The sequence below is a fragment of the Lagopus leucura genome, unplaced genomic scaffold (genome assembly GCF_019238085.1).
Source record: "Lagopus leucura isolate 7727_CA_CO unplaced genomic scaffold, USGS_WTPT01 Super-Scaffold_100008, whole genome shotgun sequence".
NCBI classification, from domain to species: Eukaryota; Metazoa; Chordata; class Aves; order Galliformes; family Phasianidae; genus Lagopus; species Lagopus leucura.
The window spans coordinates 33,885,406-33,897,563 of NW_024962265.1; the positions used below are offsets into that span (position 1 = coordinate 33,885,406).

The window sequence follows — 12,158 nt, forward strand, 5'->3', positions numbered from 1 at the left end:
TATACACAAACACCTCTCTCACTATGTACACGCACAAAAAGCCCCTCTTTAAAGATATCATATTCTCTGTGGATATTCCTCTAGGCAGTTTCTTTTTTTGTCTTGAAAATTAACAGCTGTCATTATTATGTTTATGTTTCCTCCCTCTTTTTAGATGCACTGGTTCTCACAGTGGTTTGTACAAACATCAATGGGTAGCACTGAGAAACTCACCTCAAGGTATACTGGGTTAGGTGGAGCTTTCTCATTCTCTATTAGCACAGTGCCAGTACCCCAGAAACTAACCAGAAGAAACCAAAATATGCATCTACAAAACCTTAGTGCTCTACTGGAATTGTTCTTGTTTCCTCCAGCAGCAAAACTTGTTTTCTAGTACTTAAGAGCATTTGGAACCTAAAGAGTTTCTGATAAAAATGTAATACATTTACAGCTCATGGTAGTATTGATGGCAGTAACCCAGGCTCCTTACATACTATACCATGAGAAAAGCCTGAAAATACCTTCCTATTTTGCCCCCAGGTAGTCTGTATGTGTTTTACTCAAATTCTATCAATATAGAGACTACACAGTCTCTAGTCAATCACACAGTAGTCAATCTTTTATAATATTTTAATATAATAAAATATTATATTAAAATATTATTATATTTTAATATAATAAAATATTATATTAAAATATTATTATAAATAATTATTATAATAAATTATAATTACAATTATAATTATAATTATAATTAAATATAATTATAAAATTAATTAAATTATAATCATAAATAATTATTATAATAAAAATATTTATAAAATATATTCACTGGAATGCAACAATCCAGAACTTTGTTCTCCTCTGTTAAATAGTCTCCCCTAAACACCTACAGGCATTAATCACACAGTATCAGCACAGTTAGCAGATCAGCATCAACTCCTCATACATCTCAGGCATAACTCCCACTGACACCTGCACAGAATGACATTGAAGCAGCTGTCTAGGTTCTCCAACTATACTACAAAGTAGGCACACACTTTCTTCTGTACTACACAGCCCTCACTCACTACTAGTGTGCTCCTCAGCTGAGTGACAGCTGCTTATGAGATGCAGACCTGGGCATGTGGCATTCTCTTCTATTTTCTCAGGAGGGAAACACATGAATGTGGGCAGGAAGGCGATGTGGTGAGCTCCAACAGGCACCTCCTCTGAACCAGCGAGAAACCTGGTCTGCTGGCAGCCCTGCCAACTATGTCTTCATGTAGACATATGTAATGCATATGTACACACACAGCCAAGCAAGAATAGCTTGCAAGTATCAGCTTCTCTTGATAGAACAGGGATAGCAGAATGCTAATAAATGAGATATTCTTTTTTGTTTACTATTACGAGTTGGAGATGTGCTCAAGATCAATGGGTGGGAATGTGCCAATTCAAAAGCAACAAATGGTAACTGAACAGTAAACAGGATGATTAAATCACATAGTTCTGCCCTTAAAAAAAAAAAAAAAAAACAACACAAAAGCACATGCCAACTTTAATCTACTTGCAACAAAGCTGTCCTATTTCTGAAAGTTTCTAGTGAAACTAGAACAAAACCTGGCCAGTTTATTTTCCTTTTTATTTCTCTGATGATAGAATTGGCCGAAGAAGAGATAGCCTTCTAAGCTCTTCATTGTGTAGAAGTAACATGAACCAAATACAACCTTCTTTGCTCAGTGGCCTAAGATGTTTACAACTATTCCAATTGAACTAGAAATCCAAAAATGTAGACTAGCCTCCAGAAAATATAGATCTAAAACAAGCTGAAATTGCTATGCTATCAACTTTATCTGAATCCAGAGTGTATCTGAAAAGATTTTAATGAGCATGAATCTACTACAGAAGCCACTCGGCTATTTCGATGTTGCTTATTCTCTCCAAATAAGATAATCATCAGGACTACTTAATTATCATCATCAAGTCTGCTATCCCACCCTTCCCCTCCACCCTCTTCTAAAAAATAAAATAAATGCACATTACTTCTAACAACAAAAAGCTATGGATAATACATGCGCTGAAATGTCATCTTTTTTAGAAAGACACTGTAAGATTCATCAGCTACAGAGCCAGTCTTTGTTTTCCACTAGGTTGCCATTAGGCAGGCAAGGTTAATTATGGCCACAATGCATCCCATTCTCTAGGCTGACACAGCTGTGCAGTCTTCTCTATTATTGTAGAGCATACATGCTGTACTGAGGTTGAATACTGTGCAGATTAGAAAACACAGCTCCTGCCAAAGGTCTTCTACAAGCTTATTCAAACAACACATCAGCAACAAAGAATGAGAGTGTCCTGAGCCACCACACATTTGCACATCTGACCTTAAGTAACTTCACAAGGAAAGCAATGCTCTTTTTGGCAGATACGTGCCTGTCACTGCTGTACAGATGGGTCTCTGAGAAGAGAGGAACCGCACTTCCTAGAACTTAATTGCATAATAAATTGATTCTTCATAGCATTTATGGGAATTGTCATCTGCCATTGACTAACCTGCTCCATCAATTTAGGTTTGGGGAGATTTTTTTTTTTTTTTTTCTTTCAGCCTTCTCTTTCACAAGAGTCATACATAGAGATAGCCCAGAATACAGTACCCAACGTTCCACCTGCAGGAGCCAGACATCCATGCCAGGTATTGAGGTCTCATTTATTGCCTTCGTTACCCCTGCTTAAGTTTTTTGACTGCACTTACATATCCCTCTCCTCAGACTCCAAGATAATAGCTTGCAAGGTGAAATGAGTAAAGTAAACATCATCTCTTCCACTGTACAGGATGAAGACTGAACAGACCGCTGCTAATCTAGAATACGTTCTTCCCAGTAACCTGGCAGAGGAGCCGTGAATTTCCATGTGTTGATGTAAATCACTGCAAACAGACTGAACATCTTTAACATTGTTTTTCAATAAGGTTCTTGGTACTGGTCTTGTTGTGTTCATTTGACATGCTTATACATAAATGGCAAAGTACACATTTTCTAAATCTCCCCTCATATTTATCTGTGGTAAATCACACTTGACTGCTTAGCTGTCATGAACAAGTGACTGGCTCAGTGGGAGAGACTGGATACTGGATTTTTTTAAACCTTGACCTTAGTGAAGCTGTCAGAACTACCCCTCCAAGTATCTTTGCAAACTTGGGGACGTATGGGCTAGATCAGTAGGCTACAGCAAGGTCAAAAAAGAGGCTGAACTGTGAGACCGAGCAATTTGTGGTTCAAGTGACAGCAAGTCATTAACAGCATTCCTCAGGGGCCAGTACTGAGGCTGATACTGTTTAACATTGTCGGCAGGGCCAGAGTTGCCATTCAAAGCGGCCTTGATAAGCTGAAGGAATTTCTCAACCAAAGAATCATGAAGTTTGGCAAAAGCAAATACAAAGTCCTTCTCCTGGAACAGAACCACTTCATATTGGGATTATCAATCCAATAACTCCCTGTTTGCACAGGCTACAAATTGACTACCTAGGTTTCAGGTCTGCAAGCTATGAGTTGCAGGGAGCTGGAGGGATATCCCCAGGGGCAATAAGACAAACTTGAACCAGCAGAGTGCTCTTGCAGCAGAAAAGGTAACTTCTGTGCTGGGCTGCATCAACAAGAACATAAGCCAGCAGCATGAGGGAAATGAAAATTCTCCCCTATCAGCACTAGTGAATTTATATGTACCATATCCAGTTATAGGCTCCTCAGTGCAAGAGGGATACTGTTAGACCAAAGAAAGTCCAATAGAGAGCCACTGAGATGATTAGAACACTGAAGAATGCCTGAGGAGAAGCTGATGAAGTTTGGCTTCTTTGACCTGGATGATGTTACAACAACTTTCCACTACCTAATGGAAGATATATTAATGTCTCTGAACCTCTATGTGGAGACCGAGGGAGCAAAATCTATCCTAGTGTAAGAGAAGTGAAAGTAAGAGACCCCTTGTGAGACTGAATGTGTGCAAGTCCACGGGACTGGATGACATGTATCCCACAGTTATGAGGAAACACCGATTTGCTTGCCAATCCACTATTTGAAAAGTCATGGCTGTTGGGCAAAGTCCCTGGTAACTGGAAAAAGGAAAACATCACTCTCATTTTTAAAAAAGGGAGAAAGGAAGATCCAGAGAACTACAGGCTGACGAGCCTCGCCTCAGTGCCTGGGAAGATCCTGGAGCAGATCCTCCTGGAAGTTATTTTAAGGCACGTGCAAGACAAGAAGGTGATCTGAGTTCAAGCTGGTGGCCTTTTATGTTGGCAACCCTGCCCGTGGCAGGGAATTAGACGATTTTTAACATCACTTCCAACCTAAGTCATTCTATGATTATAGAGAAGATGGATCCAGATCCTTCTTAAAGGCACATGGCAAAAAGACACAACAAAGCAAATACTAATTAGATGGTAGAAAAGTTATTTTTACAGCAAAGGTAGTTAAGCACTGGGCCAGGTACTCAGATTCTATAGAATCTCTATCCTAGCAGATGGTCATAATTGGAATGGAGAATGCCCTGAGCATCATAACTTTAAGTTAGCCCACAAGGCTAGCTTAAGGTAGCTGGCCTCAAGACCTAAATTACCCTGTCTGGAGCACGTGTGACTTCAGGCATGAAGAGCACTCAGCTATTTCTGTAGAACTACCTGCAGTCATCTCTTCAAGAGGTGATACACTCCTCCACATCTGGGCTTCAAGGACAGATCCTAAACCCTTACAGAGCTCCGGGTCCACTCAAGTCAAAGATAAATAATAAAAAGATAAATTGAAAAACCCAAGTTCTCACTTCACATTTGGCATAATTCAAATCTTAATGGCAGTATGTAATACTAGATTAATCTAGGCCTTATTCTGATGTTATTTAATAAGTAGCAATCTGAAAACAGTAGTCATTCATAGCAACAGTAAAATTACATCTAGTGACTTTATAGTCACCTCTCCAATTCATAATATTTTATATTTAAATTCATAACAAGAGACTTACTACTGAATTTTCTAATATTTAAATTCTGTTTCTTATCCATGATTTTGCTCTCATAGTTTAGCTAACTGACAACAGTATTATATCCATACAACATGTGTATACATACATGCATTCTTGCTTTCACCAGCTTAACATAGAAGAGGGGACTGGAACTTCAGCTCATTGACCAATACTTGAAGTTTCATTTTAAGCAAAATTATATAACCACTGCTGTCGCAAAACTTTCTCTTAGTATGAGCAAGTGAATTGAAAGATCCTATTTCAGTCCCATCCTCTACTGTATTTCATGGGACTCTAAATGCAAATTTCTTAAGAAATCTTTTTAATGCTTAAAAAAGTTCAGTACTTTTCTAATTTCCCCCCCCCTCATTTATTTTTATTTCTTTCCATTGTCACTCTGCTTACCTGATACAGAGAATGTTTCTACTGTCCATGTATTCCATTCAGAGGAATACAGCAGGTGTGCAAGAAGTGCATAAAGAGTAACCGGTAATCTTTTTGGGGATCATGAAGATATGCTGACAGAGCAAGCAAGAGCCCACATAATTCTCTTCCCTCCCACAGTTTGGCAAAGCAGAAGGCAACATACTGAAGTCCGAATAAAGTTTCAAGGCACACTCTTTCACAGTCAAGACATGATGCATTTCCAGTTTGTTTTCATGCTAATTAAAGTCAGACAAGTTGAACACTTCATGTTACCTGCTTTCAGATGTCTAGATATGAAAGGCAAAATTTTAGTCTCAGGTTGAACAAGCATTTTTGTCCCAGCAGCAGAAAGATAAGCCAACAGAGATTGTGTCAGAGAAGTCAGAATCAAGTTCTATCATTAAAAAAAATAATTAAAAAAATTACCTAAGTCCCCTGAAGGTAGGGATACAAAAATGTGGATAATTAGTTTGTACATGAGGAACTGTACAGACTTCTTATGTGAGTGAAAAACATAACCGAATATGATTCTGCCTTTGATGAAAGCAAGGACACCACAGTGTAACTAACTTCAAGATTCCTTGTCTAGTTTGAACCTTCCCATAAAAAGGCTTCCTTAGAAATGAGCGTAGACATGCACAGAGACGGGATCACATGTCCATAGCTACCTGACAGCTGTTTGCTACCCTGCTGAAATAGACCAGACTCTTTTCAACCAGAAGTTACAGTAACACAAGGAAGGATGTGCAGAAATAAACTGTCAGCATTCTTCACTGTTATCTACCTAGAATAATAAAAACTTGAAGCAAAACAAGCTTCAAATACTTTAATTGTAGTAATATAAAGTAGGATTAGAGAAAGAGATGTTTCCAAAGAATGATCTGGTTTTATACCTCACGATTGTTTTCTGAATAGATCTCCATAGCCTTTTTTCCCTTTTTCCTCAAAGTCAGGCAAGTGTTAAGGTTGCTAATAAAGATATTAGAAAGATTAACATTCAAAGAACACATAAAGCTTTACCCCCAAATAAAGCATTGCAATGAAGCACCAATCATAGAGGAAAAAAAGTTTTAATATGTAAGATCAGAAAGGTGGTTACTGAGTGAGATTTCTCCTATGTGGGTGGAGACTGAAATCCTAAATCTTCACTTACAATCTCTGTTATATGGTATTTGATACCCTTTTTCCTTTCTGTCCCAATTTACTCAAGTAACAGACAAGGCCAAGAGAGGGTGGGTGTTTCAAATATGCCCACAGGTTAGAAGACACATGCTCCTCTGCAGCCCGCCTGAGACGAGTACTTAGCCCACGGGATAAACGCGTTTTAAGCTCCTGAGCAACAGCCCCGCTTCTGAAATTGCCACTCGGTAGTTTCTACTCGCAACAGAGATAGGCGTCGGGAGGGCTTCCACCCAAGCCGCAGCGCCGTGGTGACATCAGAGCTGGTTACTCGCGCTCAAGCAAGAGGCGGAGGAAACTCAGGAGAGACCGAAGCAGAGAGCACCCGGCGCCCGCGGTCAGCGCAGGACCCCCGCGACCCCTCCTCGGCAGGGGAACGCTGCTTCGTCCCCAGTAGAGCAAAACCAGCCGGCGCTTCCCCGCCGCACCCACCTTCCACCGAGCGGCCGATGCTGTGCAGGTGGGTGAGATCCGGGTGGGCGGCGTGCACCTCCTTCAGGTACGCCTCCAGCTCCTCGCTGTGGTGGTACTTGTAGTCCAGCGCGAACACCAGAGAGACCAGGCAGAGGACGCCCACCGCCTCCTAGAAAGAAGCAGACGAACCAAAAACCCGTGACCCCGCTGAGGGAAGGCGATCGGAGAGCTCGTGGGTGCCCGGCTCTGGCACAGCCCGCCCGCCACCCCTCTGGGGAGCAGGTGTCCCCCCCAGCGCTCCTACCCCAGCTCCCGTCCGCATGCTGCCACCGCTCCTCGCAACTGCAGCCCCAGCGCCGGGCGGGGGCCGCCATCCCCGCCGCCCGGCCTCGCCCTGCCCCTGACTGACGCCGGTTCCATCCACTCAGGTCCCCCGGCCCGCCCAGGGGCCGAGGGAGGAGGGGAGGGGAGGGGGGAGCTCCCTCACCCGCCCCGCCGGCGGCTCTCACCTGAGCGGCGGGCCGCTCCCGTCAGCGCGGGGGTGGCGTGGCCTGCATCCGCCGTGGAGCTGCCGCCTCGCATCTCATTCTCCCTTTCCACGACCCTCCACGTAGGTTGCCGGGGGGAAACGGGCTGTAGCACACCGCCGGCTATCGCTGCTGCTGGCTCAGGTGGGGCTGTTCCTGAGGGAGCACCGTGTCCCCGCGCGGTTTTGCTCCTTGTTTTCCTCCCCCTGAGGTTTAGCAGGGGCTGAACCACGCCTGCTGTGTGCAGAGCGACTCCTAAGAGAATATGGGTGTCCAAATCTGACGAAATCTCTGCTTGGCAGCTTTTCTTTAAAATCAGTTTTTAATAGGCTTGGACTATATCTACGAAATAAGTGCTTCTCTTGTTTTTTGTGCTAACCACATTGCTTTGGGGATATCCTGTTGTTGGGATTCACCACAGGCGCATTTTCATCACCTTTCATTGTCTTATTTAGTATTGGAAAGGGCTGAGAGAAAAAATTGAAGTTGAGTTCCTGCATCAAAAGTTGGGATGGCATCAAGATTTCTTTTAAAATACGATATAGCTACAGCTGTGAGCTGGAATACAAGTGTTCATATGTTCTGGAGAACTTGGGTGAGCAAGTCAAAGGACAGTTTTCTTTACAACTCACAGCAGGATGCCCTCTGCTGCCTTCTGAGTTTAGAGAAGCAAATCAGTGCATGATCCAATCCAAAATAACAGATCCTGTATTCTGGATAAAAGGCTCTGATAAATAAAAAGTTTGTTCCTGTTCTTATTTTTTAACCCAGAAGCTTTAAGAAAAACATCAAAGTGTATTTTGGTGCAAGCATCTATATCCCAAGCATAAACATCTAAAAATGGTGGTAAGAGATCTGTGTTCAGGCATCTTAAGTAGCCTTAGTTCATGGGAAGAACTACCTTGTGCCATCTGACAAGGGATAGAATGTTTAAAGCTACTTGATTTAACAGAGTACATAACATTAGACTTCTGTTGAATGATGCTCCTTCTAGCATGGACTTTTGCAGGAGGTAGCAGCCCCATAACCCTTGTTCCACACTCAAACTCCACTGTTTTCTAACAATCAAAAGTTTACAAGACTTTTCCTCACATTTTGTCAAAGAACATTTTTACGAGACATCAATATGGGTATCCTTATATTATTTACTTAAAGGATGTTAATGGTTGCAGTTACTTGCATTTGCTACAAGGCACGGGAGAGAAGCTGTTGGGTTGAATGTGTGGGCTGAATGTGTTCGGAGAAGCAGGAGGTAGAAGTCAAGTACATTGGACTCACATTTCAACATGTGAGACCTGAATGTGTGTATTTATATACGTATATAAATATGTATATATATACATACATATACACAGGCACCTTGAAAGATGATCTGGTGACACCATTTGAGTAAGCAGGAAAGAAAATGATTTCACTCGTAATCCCACATATACACACTTGGAAACTATCCCACTGTAATCACGTGAAATCAGAGAACTATGACTGTTAGGGTGTTGGCAGCATTGTGAAATGACAGGGGGCTGTAAAAATTAATCTCAGTGAAATGAGTAAAAACACCTTTGATAATTGCACAGCATTATCTCCTTTTGAAATCACACCACTCTTTACTATAGCCAACAGAGTCACGGTTAAATGAGAGCATTCCAGTTTTTAGGAATTTCGAAAACACTTCAAAATGATAGATTGTTTCCACGCTAGGTGCTCGCAAGATAGGACAAGTCATCCTTTGGGGTGTTAGTATGAGTTACGTGTATCAGAATCCTTTTTTGTTTGTTTATTTGATTGTTTTAAGCCTGCATTGTAATAGGAAGTACAAAGCTTGAGGATACCTATTGCTCCTGAATTACTCTTCAGAAGGTCAGTTTCATCCAAACTTGGCAAATGATATACTAGTTTACAAGTTTGTTCTTAGAAGTCAGAGCTAAACACCAAATACTGTGTAAAACTGTCAGTGATGAATCTCCTAGTGTCAAATCAGGCACCACGTAGGCTGAAACTGACTGCAATATCATTCTCAGCACTACAGTGGAAAATGATTCCTATAATGAAGCAAGGTAAATGAAGCTCTACTGCTGTAAACAGCATTGACTGCTCTCCTCTCAGAAACATTCAGGGTCATCCAATGAAATGTATTTGACAAGCAACTATTAAGACTGATATCTGAGCATGAATTTTGTAGGAAGAAAATACAATTTTTGAAGTGAAATTCTCACCTGTGAATCTCAGCAGTTACTTGGAAGTAGATGGAAGTATTGTAACGATATGAGTGGCTGTGTTGCCCTCTAGTGACAGGTTAAGAAAATCCTGCCAGAAGCAACAGGTAGGAAAAATTCTTCATGCACTATAGAACGCACAACAGAAATATATTTAGGTTGGGTCTCAGCAGTAAAAATTTCTGGAAGCTTTGTGGTTTTTGAGAGCCAGTCACAAAACAGATCCTGGCTTTTGAAATCTTGCTCAGTGTTTTGTCATCTGTCATACAGGATTTCATCACTTTCCAAAGATTGGTAAGAAAAAATAGTATCCCACACTATAATGGAAGCTTCAAAATATTTTTGTAATATTTGGAGAAATAAAAGAAGCCACTAACAAGGTTTTTTTTTTCTTAAGGGCTGCTGCTGCTTTTAAAACTTTCTCATCTGAAATAATGTCCTAGGCTTACAGACTGGAGCTTCAGGTTCTTTGAGTCTCAGTCTAGGTAGCAACAAGAACCTCACAATCAGATCTGTGGTGTGGGAAAAGACATGAGATAAAGTCTTTCTCAAGTGAGGAGGATCAGATGGGTGAGTTCAGTACAAGTGATGACACAGAAACAAGAACTTGGTACAACTTCTCAGTCCTGAATTAGTATAAACCCAGATACCAATCACCGGAATAAGCTGTGATGAAGTCCTTGTGGAATACAACACCCACCGTGCTGAATTAACAGGCTGCTTTTTAGCCTGGCAAATGTTATTTTCCTTGTATGACAAAGAACAAAAGCACCAGAAGTCACTCAAGTATTCACCAGCTTATTAGTCGTCTCTACTATGCAGATAGTTTTAATCTGAGGCTTGCATACTCGGTTCATAAATCTCCTTCCCTCCATCCCAGCACGAGGATTACCCCTGGAGAAGAAAGGGATGCCCTGCTGTGTCTGGTAATCTGCAATTAGAAAATTATCCCAAGGGGGACTGTTAGCAGCTGGTATAGTTTAGAGCTGTCCAGACAAGCACTGAATTAGCTGAAGAATCTGGAACCACAACTAGCTGCTTAACAAGCCTCTCACTTCTCCAATCTTGCAAACAGCAACATCTGCATACAGCCGAGATTTTGAGCTACTGTATGACAACACACAGTCGTGCTATGGTGGAACAGGTCAGTTCTGCTCCGCAGTAGGTTAAAGCATTTATTTGTTTAGATACAGAAAGCATGGGAACATGACCTCATTCAAAGCAGAGTTCTTCGGTGTTATGCATTGAGTATTGTAGTACAGTTGTAAAATGTTTTGGATTTATCTTTCTCCTCTTAAATTGGCTTATTATACTTGCCCTTTCAGTAATGCACAAAATTAGACCTAATTTGAAAATAGATTAGTTCCGGAATGGCAGAATTTAATTTAGCCCCTGTAGGATGTTGGATCTCTTGGTAGCTAAGTACAATGAGGAAAGCCAGGAGGGTTTAGTGGGAAGATCAGTGGGCTGGAAACTGGTGAGTTTCTGGGAACTAAATAGGAAAAGGAAGGGAAGATATGTCTGTGTGGGTTTTGAGGAGATGGGAAGACTAAAATCTGGAAAGAAGGGTGAGAAGGTGGAAGTATTATGGACATTGTTGTCCAGATAAAGAAATTGGGAGGATTCAGTGGGGGTGTTTCATGGAGAAAGGAACTGAGAGAAGTTTCTGCTCACCAACATCCTGCTAATCTGTGTACAGGATAATTAAACTTGAGGGATTTAAGATGTTGACATAGCACCCTGTCAGGTCTCCTAATTTGTATATTGAATGCATTGCAGTTAATACCATGGAAATTACAGAGATTCTCCTTAGATAATTTCTTGCTGATATTAAGCAATACTTTTGAGAAATCTGAGTTCTGTCCCAACAGCTGGACCAATTTCAGCTTTGAACATGTGGAAATATCATTTTTGGAAAAGATTTTCATCCTTTTTGCTAACCATCTTCAAATCCAAATATCTTCCTAATTGCCATTGTCATGAAGAATGCAACACTCTTACTCACATTAATGGCTAGCCTGTCTCTTTAAAACAAAATTCCCTCAGGCCACTTAATCAACGTATCTGTTTCAAGTAAACAATGGTGCCATTTCCTGAACAATAAATTAAGACATCTTTAGAAAACTTGGTTGTATAATAAAAAAATCCAAACTTCCATTTCTCTGCTCTGATTTATGCAAACTGGGCCTCTACACAGACAACCAGTTAAACAATATGCACTGCGGTCTCCTATCAACATAGCAGTATTTTGAACTCTTTCTTTTTCTTTGGGGGAGAGAAAAGAAAAGGGAGCTTTCTAGATATTGATGTCTATGATTTTATCAATCAGCAGTTAAAAAATGAATGTTTAGTGAAGCAGTAAACAAACATGCAACTTGCTTGACCTCCTTGAAAGCAGCTGGTGAGCCTTTCTTGGATTAATCTG

General features: G+C 41.1%; 1 protein-coding gene across 1 annotated transcript in view; it reads right to left on the reverse strand.

The window, feature by feature from the left end:
• Positions 1-7,366, reverse strand: part of CPM (carboxypeptidase M) — a 32,574-nt gene extending 25,208 nt beyond the window's left edge. Inside the window, exons 1-2 of the mRNA XM_042872370.1 lie at positions 7,298-7,366; positions 7,012-7,162 (exon numbers count right to left, since the gene is read on the reverse strand). Of these exons, the coding sequence (XP_042728304.1) occupies positions 7,012-7,162; positions 7,298-7,315 (169 nt within the window). The 5' untranslated portion in view covers positions 7,316-7,366. The remainder of the gene's footprint in view (positions 1-7,011; positions 7,163-7,297) is intronic.
• Positions 7,367-12,158: the final 4,792 nt, after the last annotated feature.